We start from the raw sequence: 22,120 nt of genomic DNA, 5'->3' as shown, positions 1-22,120 counted from the left end.
CATCCGTTACCTTCAGCCTGAGAGGATTTCTCTGATTTGTCGTCTTCATCCATCCTGTCCTCCTCTTCCTCCTCTGGGCTCTTCTCCGTGTCGGCTGACTTTGGAGATTTGGGAGACTCGGGGTTCTCCTTCTCCTCCCCGTCCTCCTCCCCCACAGTCTTGTGGTCCGGTTGTGCTTTGGGGGAGGACTCGGGTTGTTCTGAGGTCTCAGCGGTCGTCTCCTTCTCGTCCCTTGGAGAGTCGACAATACTCGAGCTCTTCTTCTCCTCCTCTGTCGAGTATTTATCTTCTTCATCTGCTGGCTTGGAGGTCTTCTCTTCTTCTCCGCTCTGCTCCTCTTTCAGCTCTTCCCCCTCCTCCTTTTCGACTTTTGGCTGGGCCTCCTCTTCCTCTTTCTTGACCTCCTTTCCTGGCGAAGCAGCGGTCTCATCTTTCCCTTTTCCAACCTCTCCCTCATTGTTCTTCTGTTCGTCGGGCGTTTCGGTCTTGGTACATGGAATGTCGTCGGTATCTCCTCCCTCCGTTTCCTTTTTCACCTCCATCTCCGTTTTCCCTTCCTCAGTCTTCACCTCTTTCGCTGCCTGAACAGCAATTTTGGCAGCAGCTGCAGCGCTCGCCAGCTCCGCGGTGGAGAGGAGAGGTGCAGCGGTGCTTTCAGCTGCTCCCATTCCGGCCTTGGTGCTCTCCCCCTGGGCTACAGCGCCGACGCCGGCGCCTCGCTGGCTGGTAGAGCGCTGGTGGGCCTCCAGGAAGTCCAACGTAGGGTCATTTAGGATGTGATAGTCTGTCCGGCTCACGCCGTGCTTGGAGGCCCCCAGAAGGAGGTCACGGTCATGGCGGCCACACTCCCACCACTCCGGGAGGTCTGAAGATGGCTGGCAGAGCTTGAGGCGCTCAGAGAGCAGGGGGTGGGGGAGGACCTGCTCTCGGATGCGGCGGAGCAGCTCGATGCGGTACAGGGTGCGAGAGGCCCGCTCCTCCGTGATGGGGTCGATGATCAGGGTCGGGTCTGGGAGTTCTGATGATAAAAGACAGAGACGGTCTTTAAGTCTTTAATAAGAACATCTTTCTCCCGTGCAAACTAACTTCTCTCGACACGTAACAGCGGCCGGCGTGTTTCCTCTTACCTGTTTCAGTCTTGACCTGCATTCTGCAGACACGTTTACACATGGCGATGAAGGAGTAGTAGTATTTCTCCAGGCTCTCGTCCGTTTTCTTGTCCAGTCGGGCAAAGGCCCTGAACTGCGTCCAGTCAAATTTCTGCCGCTGGGTGTCAAAGACGACACCGAAGGTGGAAACGACGCGGTAGAAATCGGCCTCCTCACGACGAGTCCATCTGACGGAGAAACACCAGAGAAAAGGTTCAACTAACAAAAGTAACTTCATTTTATTCTTCAGTTCTTTACAGAAAGGTGTTACAGGTGTTTCATTTAATGTTGTGTTGAATAAACCTGATTATGTGAGTAAATGTACCTCTGTCTTCTCTCCTTGTAGTACATGGCTCCGTCAGCCATCAGGGAGCTGGCGGTCATCACTGGCGAAGTCTCTGGCATTAACTGTCCACCTTTGGCAAAGTAAGCGCCTCCTTTCGCCAGATATGGGCTTCCTTCTGTCATGAACACCGCCGCTCCATCTTGGATGTAAGCTGCGCCGCCTCCTGTCTCAGTAACCACGGGGACGGAAGGCAGGAACTCCCTGCGGCGACGGCGGCGTCCGTCCGGCCGGTTGAGGGCCTCCTGGCGGAGCTGCTCTCTCCGGTTGGAGCGCTGGTAGGCCGTGATGAGGCGTCGCAGACGAGCCGTCAGAGCTGAGGCTGCTGGCCAATACAGTCGCTCGTTGGGGCCCGAAGCTCCGCCCCCAGTAGTTGCACTTTGATTGTTTTCACCTGATTTAGCTACAGAGACGAGAGAGTGACGATGAGGCAAGAAGAAAAACTCACAGCTGTTAAAACCGAATAGTATCTTCATCAGGGCCGTGACATTAAAACACGTTCTTCCATCTTTAACGTTGTATTTCATGTATTTTGTTTCTGATGAACTGAAGTGACGTGAGTTTTGTGGTTTTCAGTCTTTATCATTTGTATAAAATCTAAACTCTGCTGTTTGTGCTGAACACTGACTGATAACTACAGTTTTCGTGTCAAGGACAATGTTCAGTTTCTGTCGGATGACGTGTGAATAATTCAGCTTCACTTGCAGCTTTCAGCCGTTTACCTTCAGCCTCTCCCTCCGCGGCGTCGTCTTTGTCGTCCAGTGGAGAGTTGGTGAAGTCGTCCATGTCATCTTTGAAAGGCATTCGCAGTGGCTTGTACTCTGGATCCTCATCCTCACTGTGAAGGATCGAAGGGACAGACAGAAAATTTTACTTTCCATCTCACGGAAGCGGCAGATTTCAACATTTCACAAACTTGCGACTTTCTGTTGTGAAACTTAAAAAAGCTCCGAAAACTAAAACAAAAAAAGGACAAAGAACAGAGTAACAAAGCAAAGTAAAGCTGGAGGTCAACTACACCTCCTCTCATTGACTCCTCTTTCAGGAACTGGAATAATCGTGGCTTTTTGCTTTAAATCATTTACTGCTCAGACTCCAAGGATCCACGGCGCCGCCAGGAAACGTCACAAGAGAAGTGGGAAGTGTTCGAGTGGAAAAACAGGGAAGGTGCAGGAAAGTGTAGGAAAGGGGGAGGGGGGGGCAAGTGGTCAGTGAAGCCTGTTCTCTTACCCCTCCACGCCATCTGCCATCATGTCGGAGCCCCTCTGCTCAGCGGCGATGGCCTTGGCGTCCGGCATGCCCACCCTCTCCAAGAAACACAGGGAGGGGTCGGCTCGCATCGAGTTGTACTTCTCATATCCTGAGGAGGACGACAACAACAACAACAGAAAGGTGAGGAGGAATACAGAAGAGACTATAAAATGTCCGGTAACCAATCAGAGAGAAGTCCAGTTAGTTTCAGGAAGTACTGGTCAACACACAGAGAGCAACACAAGCTCCTCTTCAACAGGAGGGTGAGAGAGAAGCTGTGCCTTCTAGATCACACACACACACACACACACACACACACACACACACACACACACACACAGCATCCATATTAAATGAAGGAATAGACAAAAACTGCAGCAGAAGGGCAGACCCCAGGAGCCAGCTGCTGACAAGACAGACAGCCTGTGTGTGTGTGTCTGTGTGTGTCTGTGTTTGTGTGTGTGTTTGTGTATGTACACTCGCCTCAGTCCTGCATGTGTGTGTGTGTTTGTGTGTGTGTGCTTATCCAAGTGAGCCTGCAGGTGCTCATTTGTGTCAGATAGAGAGAGAGAAAGAGAGAGAGGTGGGAGGAGGGGAGAGAGGATGAAGAGGAAAAAAGTGTGTGTCATGAAGTCTGTGAAACTGAGCTAGTGGGTGTGAGAAACGTAGTGTGTGTGTGTGTGTGTGTGTGTGTGTGTGTGTGTGTGTGTCCGTTAGGGGCGTTCAGGCAGAACAGATTAGAATGTGCAGGTCCTACTGAGACACATTGGGAACGGGGGGGTGGGTGAGTAGGGATGGGTGTGTGTGTGTGTGTGTGTGTGTGTGTGTGTGTGTGTGTGTGTGTGTGTGTGTCTGTGTGCGTGTGTGTGTGTGTGGGGGGGGGTTTAAAAAACAGGACTATAAGAAATGAGGAGAGGACAGGAGGTGGCTGCTGGGGAGTAAAGGGGGCACGCCGCCTCTCCTCCAACCTCTCCCATCCCTCCATCCTTCTTTCACACCATCACAGTTCAATTAGGAAAAATGTTGGTAACCTCCTCTGTCTCACACACACACACTGTTTTGTCTGTCCTCCGCCACCAAGTAAAGGCTAGTGAATGAGGATTATGATTAACTATGGGTGAGTCCTTTTGTATTCCTGTGTGTGTGTGTGTGTGTGTGTGTGTGTGTGTGTGTGTGTCCTAATAGACTCATAGAGGGTGGTGATGGAAAAATTATGACAATTATGCCAAATTAATATGAATGAGGGTCTCCGCGCACACAACAATTAGCCTCATCCGTGTGTCACTGGGAGTCACATCCAGTCTCACAAGTCAGCACCCAAAGGTGGGTCACGGGCACGTTAACACAACCGGCACGTTTTCCAACTGACGATCCAAAATAACAGTGAAGAGATCTGGTCATTATAACTTTGAGATGAGCTTTTTACAACATTAACACCTGTGACACCTACACATCCACATCCACACACACACACACACACACACACACACACACACACACACACACACACACACACTCAGTCGTAGCCAGTGGTAAAACCAGCAATCAATCATACTCCTGATAGCACACTGAGCCTACCAGCTGCGTACCGCTATCGCCATAGCAACACCAATCAACTGGTGGCAGCAGAGGTGGGTGGGATGTGTTTGTGTGTGCACGCTCACCCAGTTTGACTACGATGTGTGTGTGTGTGTGTGGTTGAATGATGCTCACTGGGTCGGAAGCCACTGGAGTGAGTGAGTGAGTGAGTGAGTGTGTGTGTGTGTGTGTGTGTGTGTGTGTGTGTGTGTGTGTGAGAGAGAGAGAGAGAGACGGCAGCCATGTTGGAAGATTTAGATCTGTATGTAGAACGTTTCTCACCGTGTTTGAAGACGCCGATGAGCAGGGATTTGTCGGCCTCGCTGTCCCACCAGTCGGCCGGGACCTCGGCGTGGAACGGCTGGGGAATCCAGATATCCAGCTCGCTGCGGCAGACACAAACATATCACATTACTGATAATCAAACTTAACTGGTCGTGTGTGTTCAATTTGCTTCGGTACGGCGACAGTCTTGTATTTCAATAATCATAATAATCATCGTAATGAGGGAAAGAGAAAAGGGGACAGCAGAAATTAGATTACCATCCATTTGTGCCGTAATCAGATTGTGAAAACTGTCAGCCGCCAACCAAAGATAAAAACTATTTTCCAACAAATTCAATTAGTATTAATGTGCAAACAGCTGGGAGTTGTATTCCGTTACGGTTTTGCTCAGTTACGTCGTGCAGCTGCACCTCAAAGTGAAGAAACCTCAATATTTAACCCTCACAGCAGTAAATTACACGCAAATCGTGATCTAAACAGGAAGTAGCGCTTTGGTGGCATCCGTTTTGTTGTCATGGAAATGTCGGAGATTAGAGAAACTGACAATAAAAAGGTGAAATGGAGGTTTGGAGAAACGGAACGTAATCACTGCACCGAAACAACCTCGGTGTTTATCCTCCAATACTACTAGAGATTCACCGATCAATCGTCAGGTGATCGGAAAAAAGGAAGGTGTTCCGATTATCCCAGATGTCTAATTTACACTCATGTGCCGCATGATGGTTCACACACACACACACACACACACACACACGCTGTCGCCGTGGAAGATCTTCACCGCGAGTGAAGACGCTGCACCTGTAAGCCGTGGATGAACAACCACCAAAACTTAAATCAGACACTTGAACACATCACCCCGCCAAACATGTCCGACTTCAAGAAGCTAGCAAAGCAGCTAAATGTAGCGCCACGCCGCTGACCTCACCTCACCACCGCACTTCTCCTACAAACTGTTTGCGCAGCCGTCGGTGAATCTCTCCACACTGCTGCGCTCTCTCTCTCCAAGATGCTGCATCTGCTCCCGGCAGCAGGATCAGCACCTTGCAGAGACAAATACACCACGACGGAAATGCGATAGTCTCAGAGAGAGGCTAAAGAAACAATATCTCCACTGATATTACTTTGGACATGGTCACTGGCGTTACTGTTCTGTTTCTAGTGGTTTGCAGTTCACTGAAGGAGTCGTAGCAGCAGAGCCTCGGTTTGTTTTGAGCGAGAGAGAACTTTAAAAGATACAAAAATAGTGTTGGAGACTGGTCTCCCCCCAGAAAATATTTAATTTAATTTAAATAAATGAATCAAAGTGGAGAAACAAACCCCTGTACTAGTGTTGATTAGTTCGGCCGAGGAGCTACGAAAACTAAGAATGCGTCAACAACAGTCCACATGAGAAGAACGGCTGCTTCATATTTGAATTTATAAAAACATCATGTAGCTAGAACGTGGCAGGCTGCAGGCTAGGAGACCGCCTTCAAGGTCAAACAAGAACCAACAGTTTCTATAAATGAAGTATCCTCACACACAGTATGATCGATTAAACCTGGTGAAACAAAGTGAAACCTGAAGGTTTGTTCTTGTTACGTTCAAAGTCGAACTGCTGGAAAACTACAAATATTCTAGATGAATGAAATGGCCTCACAACAACAACAACAACAACAACAACAACAACCTAATTCCAACGCCACCCGTCTATTTTACACTCAAATCACCTCAAATGTCAAGATTACCGTTTCTCACGGTCTAGACCTGCACATTACACATCAATTCATGACATCATAACCTGCTACGTGCGGCTCGCTCGGCGGTGGACAATGTCAGACAGAGGGCGCCGAACACAATGGAAACAATGTAGAAAAATCCATTATTGATGTTTTTTATCCACAAGCAGAGGAATAATTTGTTGTTTTCTTAAAGATTTCACAGCATTTATTAATTAAATTAGTCTCATTTTAACGTTTGACTTAAAATCTTATAAAATCTGATTTTACTATTATCAACAATTTCTTACTTTCACCGTAAATGTATAAACATCCCATCAACCTTTATTCTTTGATTTTATAAGGATCTAAAATAAAATCTACACATTATACCGTCACAATAAATAAACTCTACTAGGAGCTTGCAGGTGTTGCTCTCACGCATTTTTGAAATTACAAAAACCCGATCAACCAAAACCAGATATCTGGTCAAGAACAGCATTATTCATGCAGGGAAATAAAAACAGTTTCTGCAGGATAAATTCTGTGTCCAAACAAATCGAAAAGAAAAATGGTGCTTCCTGCTAGTTATGAAGAGAAAGGGTACAATACACAATGGACGTAGAAAGTCTGAGGGTGTCAGGAGGAGAGAAGAAACCGGGAAATAGTCTCTTATCTCTGCAAACAGCAGCATGCGCGGTCTTGGCAACGCACACATACGCGTGCGCGCCAAGACTGGCATGCTAAATCCCCCTGGCATATGTTGGCATGATAGCACCCCGTATGCTCACGTCTGGTGTACACACACACACACACACACACACACACAGGGTCTGTCACAGTAGCCATTGGGTGGGGGGAGGGAAAGAGGGGAGGGGAGGGAGAGGGAGAGATCAACATGAAGTGCATGTGCTCCAAATTATAAATGCATTCACATCTGGGTGAAAGGGTGATGGGAGAGGGGGGTGGGAGATGATCATAGGCTGAAGTACGCTGCAGAGAGAGAGAGAGAGAGAGAGAGAGAGAGAGAGAGAGAGAGAGAGAGAGAGAGAGAGAGAGAGATGCCAAGAAAAGTGCAGAGTGATGGAGAAAGAGATCGAGGAAGCGGCGAACGAGCCGTCAGAAAGAGATCAAGGAAACAGTCAAGGTGAGCAGCACCATCCAACCTCCACATCAACACGGCGGCTCTGAGAGACCCTGCGCCAAATGATAACAGGCCATAGCTTATTAAACAGTCAGAAGAGCTTATTTCCCCCCCGATAAACCAACTGGCGTGTTGTATCTGCCACAACAGGAAGAGGTCACTAGTACGGGGAGGAAACACATGCACACAGAAAACTGAGTCTAAAGACAGAAAAGTGTCTCCTTTGTTCCTACGACGTGGTGAAACGGACACTACAATGAAGACAGAAAGGAAGAAGTATGGAGTTTCCACCAACCTGGAGTCGCCTCCTTCCAGGATGCGCTCGGCCTGGTCGCCGATGACTTCCTGTCTCAGATAATACAGCATCCTCACCCTCAGCAACACCCTGAGAAACAGTCAAACAGCGAGAGAGTTAGTGAGGTTAGGAGTGTTGTCTGATGTCTGATGTAGATTCCTGAGGTTGGAACATCTGCAATAGATTAGATGTTTTGTCTGTTTGTAAAAGATATTTTACTTACAACAAAAGAAAATCCTAAAATTGAAGAAGCTGGAACCAGAAACGGCTTAAAAACAATGAATCAAGGATCTAAATTTACTCCTGATTATTTGTCTGTTGATGGACTAATGGGCTCTTTAACTTAAATAATGTTTGATTTCCTCTATTCTGAATAAAATGTCATAAGAGCTACTGAAGTCCTGATAACAGCGTTCACACTGGACGGACTTCACTGGAGGATCCGCTGTAAAGCAGCTGAAAGGTGCAACTTCCTCAAACACTGTCAAAAAAAATAGTCTTTGATCTTAGATAGAAAATATCCTGAGAGGTTTTTCTGGTTGGAAAAACTATAATTCATTCATTTCAGCGTTTTGTACTGCTGATGTTGAATAGATGGTCATCTCCTGTGGATACAGATTACAGATGTTCCTGGTGCTCAGTCACTCAACCTCCGCCAAGGTGAAATATTTATTTATTCATATTTTGGGGGCAGTTTTTGTTTTTAGTGCAGAGAGACAGGAAATACAGTAGAGAGAGAGAGAGAGAGAGAGAGTGGGGGGGGGGGACTTGGAGACGAGGGGCGGGAGTGGAACCAGGGACATGCTGTCCATATGGTATGTGCCCTAACCACTCGGCCATCAGGACGAGCCGCCAAGGCGAAATATTGACGAGTATCTGGGATTAAATGCCTCGTCTCCCTATGTTGAGGAAATTGATAAAACAATTCCTGGCTCTGCCCCTTTAACTGGATCCACACCGAATCAGACACGTGTGAAAACATAACCTGTTTGGCAGAGGAAATCACTCTCCTCCAGTAAAACGAATCACTTCAGTCAAATGCTGGAGAGTGAGAGTCGGATCTGATCTCCCGACACCGGAAAAACACGGCTCTCTTGGAGATCTGCTTCACTGTAAACATTTGTCACCAGATTTGTCACCAGGATTTAATGCCAATAATGGCGTTTGGAGCAGAGGACAGAGGAGGAGAGGAGGGGAGGTGGGGGGTTGGGAGGAGGAGATGAGGGGGAGGAGCAGAGAAGGGGAAAAAAAACAAACAAAAAAACTGAAGGGTTATAGAGCCGTGGCACGAAAGGAGGGAATAAAAGTTTAGTTTGGGGGGTTAAAGACAGTCATTTGCAACTTACTCTGCAGTGTGTGTCTGTTTGTGCATCAAGTTGCAAGTTGGACAAGTTGCAGTGTGTGTGTGTGTGTGTGTGTGTGTGTGTGTGTGTGTGTGTGTGTGTGTGTGTGTGTGTGTGTGGGGTTGTTGGCAGGCTGTGTCTGCTCATCCATCAATGTGCCAGGCCTGATTAGCCACACAACGCTGTGCTTCAGCCTAGCAGATGGCACCACATAATCACCCCCAAGTGTGTGTGTGTGTTTATGTGTGTGTGCTTGTGTGTGTCTTTCACCCACTTCCAACAGGTCTGCCTGCCTAGCACCTGGCCTGGCACACAGCCAGACACACACACACACACACACACACACTCACACACAAAAAAACAAAGTTCCCCCCTCAAGAAGAAAAAAAAAAAATCTTGGAATTGAAGCCGGAGGGCAAGGAAGCATATCTCCCTGACAACAGGAGAGAGAGCTGACCACAAAGCAAGTGTGTGTGTGTGTGTGTATGTGTGTGTGTGTGTGTGTGTGTGTGTGTGAGTGAGAGAGAGACTGAGTGAGTGAGTGAGTGAGAGAGAGAGAGGAAGTAGACAGGGAAACTGCCGCCTTCTTCTGAAATTGTGCAGGAAACATCACATCTGCCACATGTGTCTACGTCCTGGTTTTACAGCCCCCGTTCAACCCACATCAGTTTGGTTGCCACGGAAATTTCCACTGTGGGAACATTAATCCAACCAATGATACTTTAGGAAACTGTTCGTGGCGCCGCAAAAATATTAAACATGAATGTTTTGGCCACTAGCGATCACGGTGTTTCAGGTGTAGGTGTAGGTGTGTGTAGGTGTAGGTGTGTGTGTGTGTGTGACTGTGTGGGGTAACTACTTGTTACAGTGATGTTTCAGGTGTCTCTTGTAGCTGTCCTCCTGCAGTAAGTGGTCAGGATTGCAGCTCGCCAGCCAATCGGCTCGTGGCGTCTGTGGAGGCGGGGCCGCAGGCTTCCCCTTCTTGCCCTTCCTACCCCGAGGAACTGGAGTAGAGAGACCTGGGGACAAAAAGCTTTGTTTACACTTTAGCTCAGTGAAGTGTTAGCTCAACAATCAGCTCAATACCACACGTGACGAGCTACTTTAAAAAAGCTCTGCAGTGAATCAGCTGTTCATATCATCATCAGTCTTTGGACTAATTTATCAATGGTTTGACAGCAGCCCTGCAATCATATATACTGTGTCTGTAATGTAATCAGATGTGTGTGTGTGTGTGTGTGTTACCTGAGTGGTTGGTCAGCGTCCTGGTGGTCCCATCTGCACTCGGGGTGATCAGGTCCCAGATGAAGCTCTTGATGTTCTCGTCTCCACGGTAATGCAGCAGGCAGTAGGCCAGCAGGGCTCTGCAGATGGTTTCCACGTCGGCCTCCTTCAGGGGGCGCTTGAAGCGACCGTGAGTCAGGATGTCAGTCCACCTTCCCCAGCTGAGGAGACACGGAGAGACAGGAAGGGGAGAAGCCCGTCAGCATCACTGCACTACATACACTTCATTGACTGATACGGACGGCGAGAAGATTTTCAAGCTAAAGCTCCATATTCTCTTCTTCTTCTTCTTCTTCTGTGTTTTATTTGAAGTGTTGATCCATAAGAAGATATAAAAACCATCTCAGTGTAGTTTTACATCTCCTCTCTCAGGCTTCTCTCTGGAGCTCTGGTAACAACAGGTCGGTGAGCCAATCAGAAGAGAGGAGGCTCTGAGCCTCTCTTCTGATTGGCTGACTGTTTTCTGAGTGATCCAATAAAAATAAAGCAGATTTCAGGTTAAAAACACTCAGAGAAACCAAATCCTGCAAGGTTTGGATGGTGGGTCCAGGTGGGCGGGGCTTGGTGACTGCTTTGTTGTGACATCACAAAGTTCCAGAAGTCCTGACGGCTGGTTTTAAGGCTCAGTTTCTGAATACAGGCTGTGTGCATTTCTCTGTGGACTGAGGCTTTGATACTTTCACAGTATTAATATAGAAGCTAGAGCTGATCTATAATCACACTACACATGGACACAGACCTTTACACTGGAGGAGCTTTAAAAAAAAAGAAAAAAATGAATGTATGCTCTGGGATGCCGAGGTGAACTCTGGAATAGTGAAATAATTATTTTACTAAGTCTGTCAGACAGTTTGTAATCCTGTGCCACACTACTCACTCACATGACCCTGATCTTTCATGTGTATACACACACACACACACACACACACACACACACACACACACACACGCCCAAATAATTTTTTTCTGCATCCGAGACATCCATCACACTCCAGTAGCAGACACTGCTGAGTGCTGGGCTCTCATCCCTCTCTGCGTGAGTGTGTGTGTGTGTGTGTGTGTGTGTGTGTGTGTGTGTGTGTGTTCCCAGTCGAACCTGCCCCCCCCCCACCACCTCCACCAGAGACCGAGCGACCCTACAGTCTGACGTGGTGGTCCGGTTCTCGACCAAAAATTTTTCCACTGCTGTTCCCCAATCTTCACTGAACCATGTGAACCAGGATTACACTGGACTATTTCAGAAAGGGTAAAATGGTGGGTAAGGGTGAGCGAGCGATAGAGAGAGAGAGCGAGAGAGAGAGAGAGAGAGAGCGAGGGCTGATGGGAAAAGACAACAGAGTGCTGAGTGGAGAGGACGGGCCCAGTCAGTGTGTCCTACAGCCTCGGGCCACAAGACTAGACTGTAACAATAACAACGCTGACATCTCACTAGCACAACTCTTCTTTCTTACACACACAGTCACACACACAGACACACACACACACACACACAGTCACGCCAAGTCAACCGTGAAAATGGCCGCGTTCACCAGATAATCACTATCTGTGGTAAGTGTGTCAATTTGCCTGTGTGTGCAGTATACTGTGCTCCTATCTCTGACGACTGTACGGGGTTTGTTTTGTTCAACTACACGTCCGAGTTAAGATGCACGGATTAACAGAAACTTAAGTTATGTCCGAGTTAATTAAAACGTCGTTATTTAGATCTAAATAAACCAGAAATAAATTCAGAGCTGACGGGAAGCGCCTGAAGAGAATCTGGATGTATTTTTTTTGTTGTTTTTTTAAAGTTTAAAAAGTGTGTGACAGGCTTATCATTAGTCAGCCGTCTGTATGTGAGATTAAAACCTGTCCCGTGCTCTCCAAGGTCACTGTGTGCGCACTACAATGAGCACGCCTGCAGTATACCAGTGTGTGTGTGTGTGTGTGTGTGTGTGTATGATTGTGTTTGCAGGCAGCACCGATTATTATTGACCATGTGCGTGTCGACGGCCTTGAGGCGCGAGATGTCTTTCTACTAAATCACTGCCTGCGCAGGTCTGCATCTATTAACACACACATTAGCAGAGTGATGAACTCCATCCGGCTGCATGACTCCACATCCACCACAACTATTCTCTCTTCTCCTTTTCCTATTGAATTCTCTGCTTCAGTGATGTTTTGTTCCGACACAGTCCTTTCATGTCGGACTTTTACTTTTCATACCTGTTGTATTTAAAACAAATGATAAGCTGAATGGAGCTTTAATTCCATTTGCATTATTATTCTCAGGGTCCTTTGATCCTCCTTCATACGTGTCATCGCTGTATGTTTAAAAAGGAACAGTTCAACACCGGAGTTAGCTTAAAGTTAACTTTAAGTTCCTCCAGAAACGTTTTAAACTCTGTGATTCATATTTTGTTAAAAAGGTTTTCACACATAAAAAGTGTAAAAACAAAAATCAAAATCTGGGTCTGAAGCTCATCTCCTCTCACTTCCTGATTGAGAACTCTGGGTCAGGCCTGTGGCCCCGCCCACCACCTGCTGGCTCCAGGTGGACAGGTGAAAGAGCAGAGAGTATGAAGATGGTGAGAGGAGGAAACATCAGAGAGACTCAGCCACATGTTTGAGCCTCAGTCAGACCCAGACTCAGAGGAGGAGTCTGAGACCAGAACCAGAGACTAGCAGACGGGTCAGACTGGCTAGCACAGTTAGCATCTTTTTAATCTTTTTATGTTGTTTGTTAGTTTGTAACTGGCAGTGGCTGACACAGTCTTAGTGGCTGTGCTAATGCTAACTCTCTCTCTCTCTCTCTGTACTGAGGAGGTTTCAGGTTTATTTAGCCCCGCCCCCCTTTCCCCACAAGTACCTAATTTATTGAATCATTCATGTATCATTGAGTAGGAAACTTGTGACTGACCCGTAAACCAGCAGGTTCTTCTCCACTCTGAAGCACTCAGATCGGGGGTACCCCTGGGCTTTGTCTTGGGGCCGTCGAGGTTTGGACGAGGGTTTGCTCGGTTCGTCCTCGTCGCTCTCCAGCTCCGAGAACTCCAGCATCTCCTCCTCTTTGACGCTGCTGTAGTGCCGCGTCTGCTTCCTCACCCTCGGCGTGTCGATCACCAGCGTGTTCTGGAGAGAAACCGAATGGAGAAAACGTTTAGTCTGCATCTCTTTATGGCCAAGACTGTTTTGTGTTTTTCCCAGCAAGAACGTGGTTTCAATTACAGATGGCCTGAAATCTACCGATGCTGCTTTATTCCTGTAACGCGGCCTGTTTGTAAATTCTTCCTCATGAACCATGTGACTATATGGAATCTGATTAGTTGGATATTTAGACCCATGTTTCATTTCCGATGCTGAGAAAATTGGTTCCCAGCTCAAACATAAACTGACATTAATTATGTTGTCTAATGAATTACACTTTTGTTCAATTAATTTGATCCCCCCCCCCGCCCTCTTACAGTCCCATTAATGTGTGCAAACAGGGCAGTAGTTAGTTCCACAATTATCACACGGCGCTGCAGTCGTTTCCATTTTAACGTCACACGTTAAAAGAGAAATCTGCGGCGAGCGGCCGGTGTTGGAGTAAGTGTGTCAGCGTAGGGTCCTAAGAAAACAAGTGAGCAAATATAAAGAGGGAAGGAGAGGAAGAGTATGAAGACGCCTGTTCGCAGAGCGTCTCAGTGTGTGCGGAAGAATGTGATTCAGATTGTGTGTGTGTGTGTGTGTGTGTGTGTGTGTGTGTGTGTGTGTGTGAGAGCGCTTGCCTAAGTGATATCTCTGTACCCTCCAAGCATCTGTGCTCTGTTAAGTGGAGCTAAGCAGCTTACGCTCTCTCACTCAAACACACACACTCAAACACACACACACACCACACACACAAGCAGGGAAACATGGGTAATTAAGGAAGAGAGGAGATTTTCAACTGTCAATATTAATCTCTCTCTCTGCCTCCCTCCTGTTCTCTCTCTCTTTCCTCTCCCAAACAAATTCCCACTGCTCGTCCCCTTTCAATAAGGGGGACGCCACCGTGTGTATGTGTGTGTGTGTGTGTGTGTGTGTGTGTGTGTGTGTGTGTGTAGAGCCTCTTTTCCACTGGTCAAAAGAAACCCGCTAAGACCCGCTAACATCGGGCTTTTGTCCGCGATGGAAAAGGGAACAATCGGCATTCACGCCCGGGTCACATGACTCTGCAGTAGACTTGTTTACATCAATGCCGATCAGAGCTGATAAATACCCAACACCAGAAACACCGCGGCTACGAAAGAGCGATAGCTTTAAAAAAGAAAAAAAAAAAACACACACAACAACTTTGACGCTTTAACAGGAGCATCAACTCGAGGTTGAGACTCGACAGATCTGTTCCACCAGTTCACACGGCAACTAGCAGCTTTATCCACTTTACTTTATCCTGTGTGTGTGTGTGTGTGTGTGTGTGCGCGTGTGTGTGTGTGTGTGTGTGTGTGTTTGTTTATTAATAGCAGGTTTATCCGAGTTTTAAAAACCCATTTACACCTGGGTGGGTGTAAGACTTTGTATGGATGCACGGTGCGATGTTCTCTGTCTGTGCTCTGTGAGTGGGTTTTACATTGCAGGTACTACAGGTGTTCACAGTATGAGTGTACAGTTGCAAGTGTGTGTGTGTGTGTGTGTGTTTGTTTGCGTATATTACTCGTCCATTGATGGCGTCCAGGTCCAGCTCAGCTTTCTTGGCCCATTTCTGCCAGAAGTCTGGATCCTCAAGAGAAATGTCCGTTCGGTTGCCGGTTGCAACAAAACTGGCCTGGAGACGAGGAGGAGGAGAACATGGTCAACGTCACGTCACACGTCATACAGTGTGAAGCAACTGTGCGAGTAGTTCAGTCGGAGTAAAGTTTTTTTTTTTACCTTAGCAAATGTCGAGCCCTTCCCCTCGGACTCTATGGTGATGGTGTGCGTTCGTCTCTGGAGGATCTGGTCGATGTCTTCCTCGCAGAATTTAGAGCCTTCGTCTTCCTCGTCCATCAGAGCGCCGTACGCTCCCTTTCTCAGCAAGTCCTCGATCTCCTTCTTGGACAGCTGCTGGACCTGGACCGCAGAGGGAAGCGTTTAGTTAAGGACAAATCAACCTGAAGTCATTGATGTTAGACAGCGGGTGTGTGAGAGGAGTCTCACCCCGCTGTTGGCGTTTTCCCGTCCGCTCATGCTCTGCAGCACGGCCTTGTCCAGCCCCAGCTTCAGACTGGCCTTGTCGAACATCTCCCTCTCGTAGCTGTTCCTGGTGATCAGGCGGTAGATCTTGACCGCCTTCGACTGGCCGATACGGTGACACCTGGCCTGCGCCTGGAGGGGAGGGAGGGAGGGGAGGGAGGGCAGAGCTTAAGAGTTTCATAAACGTTGTTTCTGCAAAGAATTTCACTTGTTTTTTCTGTTCGGCCAACAGGAGAGAGTCACAGGAGTGAGAGTCACAGGAGAGAGAGTCACAGGAGTGAGAGTCACAGGAGTGAGAGTCACAGGAGTGAGAGTCACAGGAGTGAGAGTCACAGGAAAGGACCGACGGCCGGTGTAATATCAGTCTTCTCGTACCTGCAGGTCGTTCTGAGGGTTCCAGTCAGAGTCGAAGATGATGCAGGTGTCGGCTGCGGTCAGGTTGATGCCCAGTCCTCCGGCTCTCGTACACAGCAGGAATACGAAACGGTCCGAGTCCGGTCTGGAGAACCGGTCGATGGCTGCCTGCCGCAGGTTACCGCGAACTCTGCCGTCTATGCGCTCATAGGGATATCTGGACACGTGTTTGGAGAACAGGTGTGAATCGCTTTGATTTGGCTCGGCACTGGGATCAAGAAGCGGTACAATTTGTGTCTTGTTCTCACCGTCTCTGGATCAGGTAATCCTCCAGGATGTCCAGACAGCGGACCATCTGACTGAACACCAGGACTCGGTGTCCTCCGGCCTTCAGTTTGGGCAGCAGCTTGTCGATGAGCACCAGCTTGCCGGCAGCCTGGATCATGGCCTGGAGAGCCATGTCCGGCATGTCGGCCCTGCCTCCTTGGGAGTCCCTGAATTCCTCAATGATCTTCTCTTCCGCTCCTAGACGAGAGGAAACAGCAAATACAAATCATCAGATAAGAAATGATCCGCCCGCCGAGTCTTTCTGCTGCGGCTTCGGAGGAGTTTGTGTACCATTAATGAGGTAGGGGTGGTTGCAGCATTTCCTCAGCTCCATCATGGTGTTGAGGAGGTTGGGTACGTTGGCTCCTCCCCCGCCGCCGCCACCTCCTCCTCCTCCTACACCTCCTTTGGACAAGAAGGAGAAGTTCTTCTCCAGAATGGCCCGATAGTATTTCTTCTGGATGTTGGTGAGCTCCACCTGACAACAGCAGCAACAGCAGATTAAATTTTTCTTTTTATTTCTTGAGACACGAGCATCTGAAACACTTGTTGAGTATTTCTAACAGGGTTTAAGCTTCAGCTGTTGTGACACCAGAGATCACAGTCCTGACCTCGATGATGGTCTCCTCCTTCGGGGCCAAGTTCTTCTCCACGTCCTCCTTCAGTCTTCTCAACATCATGGGCTTCAGAATGCCTTGCAGTTTCTGAACCTGAAACACACCAGAGGTGACGTTAACACTCACTGGGAATTGAGGAAACTGCACAGAACTTGGGTGGGGTGGGGGTGAGTTGACTATTTACCTGTTCTTCAGTCTTAAGGTCTCCAAATTCAGTCATGAATGTCTGCTCAGATGGGAATCTCTCCGGCTCCAGGAAGTTGAGTAAGCTGAAGAGCTCCTCCACAGTGTTCTGGAGGGGAGTTCCTGTCAACAGGACTTTGTGCTCCTGGAGGAGAAAGCAGGGACAGGAAAGACGTATTTAGAGTTTCTAAAATTGAAAGCAGGATGCCGACAGCATTCTAACCTCTGAAGAGGAGGACAGAGGAATTATATTATCATATAAAAACAGAGGCACTGGGCTAATTTGTCCAACTTTGAAAAACTTCCCGCTAGACAAAACATAATTAACTTATATCAAACAAACTATAAACACTAACCTCTTCCTGACTCCCTTTATTCCTGCGTTACAAACAAAGAGACCACAAACTCACCATGTCCATCATCTTGAGTCCTTCCAGTAGTTTGCAGTTTCTGTTTTTGAGGCGGTGGGCTTCATCTATCACCACGCAGCGCCACGGGATGCTGCGAAGCTCCGGACAGTCCGCCAGAATCATCTCAAAGGTTGTTATCACTGCGTGAAACCGATACGCTCCCTTTATTATCTTACCCTGGGGGGAGGGAGGCAGAAGGAAGAAGGGGAAAGAATGAAGGTTAATAAGAATGATCTAAAATGTATTTTGTTCCCAACTTCTTTTATTATCTTACCCAGTGGAGCTGGGAGGGAGAGAGTTTTAGGTCAAAAGTAACCGGGCCACAGCAGCTCCACACGTTAGTGAGGAGAAGTGGAGGCTCAAGATAAAGTCGCACTTGTGGCAGTCAACAACGGTATGAATGGTTTCACTGTGTTCCACCGGCTTTGTGTTCGTCTCCTGTGCTGCGACGCAAGTTCGACACACTCAGGATTATCTTCCCGTTATTTGGTTTCACCGAGCCCGATGACCGGTCACATGACGGCGCTTATCAACCCGGTAGGTCAACCCCGAGTTTTTCCCAGGCTAAAAAGCAACAAAGCCGCAGCTGCCAAGTGCAGGAAACACGGCTGGAGCAGATGAAAAACAAATATTACAACATAATCTGAAGAGGTAAAAGCACAAGCTCAAGGCTTTAGTGCTTCGATCAGACGCCGTTGTTGGATGAGGACGAGACGACTCATGATCTGTGCACAAGCCCTCCAACAGGATCCTCCACAAACGCCGACGCTTGATCTCGTGTCGTCTACAGCTCCACCCCTCTCCACAGCTTCGCACCGCAGCATATCAGCCAAGACTCAACCCTGCCCGTGGTATTTAGCGCCGACTGAAATATCGCAATTTCAGGTGGAACGATCATTTTTACGTTTCATTTTCACAAAAAAAAAAAAAATTGATTATTAAAAATGATTTTTGTTGCGTCTTGCTCCAAACGAACATGTTCCTTTTAGAAATATGATCTGTAGCATCACAACACGTGTGGTGCTGACAACACACAACAGGGAGACGCATTTTTACCTGCGTTAAAAGAAACTGCAGCTCCTGTGATTTGCATGTTACGATCTCGTTCGTGTTTTTGATTAATTGTGTATCGCTTCATCGCTTTACTGACAGCTGGTTCAGACTTTGCTGATTCAGGTGTGACTGAAACTGTGAATGTTATTATGCTGCAGAGGTGCGGCGTCAACACAAGTGGTATTACCCGCTTTCTTCTTGTGTTACTCTTCCACAAAGTACCTGTTCCAGCTAATAGAGAAATTAAATAAGACCCCAACAGCTCCTTTCTCAGTCTCCTGTATTTAGAGTATGAAATGTGTTTACACCGGTGAAGCACTGACTCACGGGTAAGTAATAATCATTTTCTTAACCAACAGGAGCCAGAAAATCAGCTTTACAGGAAGCGTTTATCAGCCTGGTCTCCGCCCGTTTACCTGTGCGTCTCTGTAGTACATCTCGTAGGCCTGGATGGTCTTGCGGCTGGCCTGGCTGCCGTGGTAGACCACCGCGTTGAGCTCGGTCCAGGTCCTGAACTCTCGCTCCCAGTTGGGGATCGTGGAGAGCGGGGCGATGACGAGGAACGGCCCCTCAATGCTCTTCATGTAAATCTCATAGAGGAACGTGATGGACTGGATGGTCTTCCCGAGACCCATCTCGTCAGCCAAGATACAGTTACGTCTGTGGAGGACAGAGGACGGGCAACACGGTGAGGGCGGCGTGCAGGATCCGCGTTTCTCGTTAATGTTTTTAATTCAGTGTCACTAAACCGGTAAAGACTGCAAGTTACCAAAGACTAGTCCCACGTCGGCCCTGCTGTAAAACCCCATGACTTTTACATGAGTCAATGATCTAAACCATCTAAAAGACTTTCCCTCCTGGTTTATTAATGCTGCTTTTCTAAAAGGGGAGAGTCTGTCTTCCACTCCACTGATCTAATGTAAAAAATGTGAGAATTTAGAAAACACTACTACTACTCCAACTGCTGGAAAACTCTCCCGTTTCTTATACGGAGAGATTATTGATTAATTTAATATTTCCACGACATTCAAGAAAATCTACAATATGACTTTAATGTCCGCTGAAGACTACGTCCACCTGCAGCTGGGGACTTCACCTTTACAAAAATGAAGATGAGCGGCGACTTACGAGTTGTACCAGTTGAAGGTTAGCCAGTTGAGACCTTCGAGCTGGTATTCCCTGAGTGTGTTGCTGTTCCTGTATTCTCTGGAGCCCTCCAGCTTCTTCCAGTCGGCTGCAGGAGGCCGATCCTAGACGCAGAGAAAATGATTTAGAAGGGTTATTAAATGGCACAGAGCTTCATTAATCCCTCTGATCAGTGCAGTGTGATGGTGGCTTTTTTTTGAAAGGGTGCAGATGGATTTAGATCTGGGTGTCACGGCAACGTCTGGAGCTGAATTACTCAATAAGGGGATTGATAGAAGATTTATCAACTTTTCTGATGCTCACATCTGAATGTTTTGTACGTATTTTCTTTTTTATATGTTTTATCTTATTTCATTAGCGCTCATTGTATCCAGAGCTTTCAATGACAGTAAAGGCTTTCTTCTTCTTCTTCTTCTTCCAAAGTGTGATGATTCGCTGATTTTGGAGTTTCTTATAAGACACTAAAAGTTACAGTAAACACGGTGCTTTCAGGGCGAGGAGGAAATTCCTTCTACTTTCTCACGAGAAGAGAAGATGGGGAAGTTTAATGTTCGCCACAAGTGGTCCAAACGTTGTGGAGATACGTTTCTGTCCGACCGACCGTCCCCCTCAACCACACTTCCTAGTTAAAAATATAACTGGCACCAAATACTGCCGCTGTGTGATGGAGCGCTTCTAACGTGGTCCTTAAGGAGAAACAGTAGGCAGTAGTTAAAAAGATGGACAGAGGGAAAAGAAAAGAGGGAAAGATCACAGCCAGTCAGCTGCTTCTGTTCAGCATTAAACACACTGTTAGTGGTTTGGACCGGCCACAGGAGCAGGGCGTGTGTGTGAGAATGTGTAAGACCACAAGAACGTGGCCCTGAGCAGAGCATTAAGGGAGCTGTAAATCTGCAGGAGGAGGGAGCCGGCAGCAGGCCAACGCACACACACGTGCACACGGCTACAAGGAGGCTGGGACACTGATAGCACCCAAAAGAGCGTCACACACTCACTAACACACACACACACACACACACACACACACACACACACACACACACACACTCACTAACACACACACACACACACACACACACACACACCTGCTCGATTATGGCGAAAAATCACAATCACGATTATTTAACAGGATTACTTATTGACTTTCTTGAACTTTAAATACAATTAAATGGAAAAACTAATAAAAAAACTAATAAATAATATATAATATCAAAATATATAATATAAAAATAAACTCAAAAGATACAACGACGCATCAACCAAGCTAATACCAAGCACTGCCAGAAAAGATAAAACATAAAATAATGATATAAGTTAAAGATGACGCAGTCCTACGTATGTTGCTAACGTACGCTGAAACGTAACCAGGAAGTGGGTGGAGGGGGGGTTTTTGGGGGGTTTTTTGTAGGTGGGATGAATTTTGTTGCGAAATCGTTTTATCTCGATCGTCTTTGTTTTCATAATGATCTGAAGCACAAAACTTACCACTCTCTTAGTGTTGGGTGTGCGTGCTGTGATGCGTTCAAACTCCTCTATCTTGGATTGCTCGATGTCGGCCTTCAGCTCCCAGGTGGAGTCTTCGTAAGGCAGGCTGCACCATTTCACCAGATATAAGGTCACCGTCTGCGCACAAACACGAGATCGCTTGGTGAGTGTGGAGAGAGACGAGAGAGAGAGAGAGAAAAGAGGCTCAAACCCGTGAAAGATGACAGGAAGAGATCAAAGCACCTCTCCGTTTTCATCTGTGCTCTCTGAAATGTCCAGGACACGGTCCACCTCCACATAGTCCGGGTTAAAAGGCTCGTCGTCCATCTGGAGGGAAAAGCAATTGGGAGTTTTACTGTTAGAACCGAGGAGACTGGTTTTTACGATAGGTGGGGCTCACGCCATATGTTCGGGGTGAGGTCGGCAGCGCGCGACTGCTGGAAACTGTTAATCTGAATCTTAGTTAGAGCTGCACAGACTTTAAACAATACGGCGAATAGTCCAAGTGATGCAGTTCTCAGTTGGTTTGACTCACGTTTGCACACTGGTTTCAGGAAGTAGTCAGACCCCTCTACTCTTTGCACACTTCTTATTATGTTGGAGATTTAATGTAAAAACTACAGACTACGGCGTAAGAGCGGTTCTTCCTTCTAGAGAAAACGTACAGACATAAAAATACAGAACACATCTCTTCGCGTCAGCAGCAGCAGCCATCTTGGTTGTTAATGAAAAATACTCCAGTAGCTGTTCTGTGTCAGTCATTGCCCCCAGTTTGGATTAATGGTTGTGATTAGTCCGACCTGTTTCTGGACAGATGTTAATCTATCTTTCATAAATTAAAGATTTCCGTTTTGTTTTTTCCCGCTAAATTTTCTAAAAAACCATCAACAATTAAACCTGGGGTCTGAATACTTTACGGAGCCACTGTAACGTAATGCAGTGTAAGGTAACGGGCTAACTGCGCTGCGCAGTCTCGGGTCTCACCTCAGTTATGAAGCTGTTGAG

General features: G+C 47.3%; 1 protein-coding gene across 1 annotated transcript in view; it reads right to left on the bottom strand.

The window, feature by feature from the left end:
* The window catches only part of chd7 (chromodomain helicase DNA binding protein 7), a 52,272-nt gene that overhangs the window by 5,278 nt on the left and 24,874 nt on the right, over positions 1-22,120 (bottom strand). Inside the window, exons 10-33 of the mRNA XM_022768943.1 lie at positions 22,100-22,120; positions 21,359-21,442; positions 21,116-21,253; positions 19,613-19,734; positions 18,901-19,144; positions 17,432-17,608; positions 17,023-17,166; positions 16,833-16,931; positions 16,513-16,699; positions 16,203-16,419; positions 15,916-16,111; positions 15,505-15,672; positions 15,238-15,417; positions 15,023-15,133; positions 13,268-13,479; positions 10,330-10,529; positions 9,944-10,103; positions 7,742-7,831; positions 4,603-4,706; positions 2,722-2,851; positions 2,193-2,329; positions 1,474-1,849; positions 1,128-1,336; positions 11-1,018 (exon numbers count right to left, since the gene is read on the bottom strand). The exon at positions 22,100-22,120 is cut by the window's right edge and continues 94 nt beyond it. Coding sequence (XP_022624664.1) covers positions 11-1,018; positions 1,128-1,336; positions 1,474-1,849; positions 2,193-2,329; positions 2,722-2,851; positions 4,603-4,706; positions 7,742-7,831; positions 9,944-10,103; positions 10,330-10,529; positions 13,268-13,479; positions 15,023-15,133; positions 15,238-15,417; positions 15,505-15,672; positions 15,916-16,111; positions 16,203-16,419; positions 16,513-16,699; positions 16,833-16,931; positions 17,023-17,166; positions 17,432-17,608; positions 18,901-19,144; positions 19,613-19,734; positions 21,116-21,253; positions 21,359-21,442; positions 22,100-22,120 — 4,714 coding nt within the window. The remainder of the gene's footprint in view (positions 1-10; positions 1,019-1,127; positions 1,337-1,473; positions 1,850-2,192; positions 2,330-2,721; positions 2,852-4,602; positions 4,707-7,741; positions 7,832-9,943; positions 10,104-10,329; positions 10,530-13,267; positions 13,480-15,022; positions 15,134-15,237; positions 15,418-15,504; positions 15,673-15,915; positions 16,112-16,202; positions 16,420-16,512; positions 16,700-16,832; positions 16,932-17,022; positions 17,167-17,431; positions 17,609-18,900; positions 19,145-19,612; positions 19,735-21,115; positions 21,254-21,358; positions 21,443-22,099) is intronic.

Source organism: Seriola dumerili, unplaced genomic scaffold, assembly GCF_002260705.1.
Source record: "Seriola dumerili isolate Sdu_G_001 unplaced genomic scaffold, Sdu_1.0 BDQW01001892.1, whole genome shotgun sequence".
Taxonomy (NCBI): Eukaryota; Metazoa; Chordata; class Actinopteri; order Carangiformes; family Carangidae; genus Seriola; species Seriola dumerili.
The sequence above is the reverse complement of the archived record's forward strand: the minus strand, read 5'-3'. Positions and strand labels throughout refer to the sequence as shown.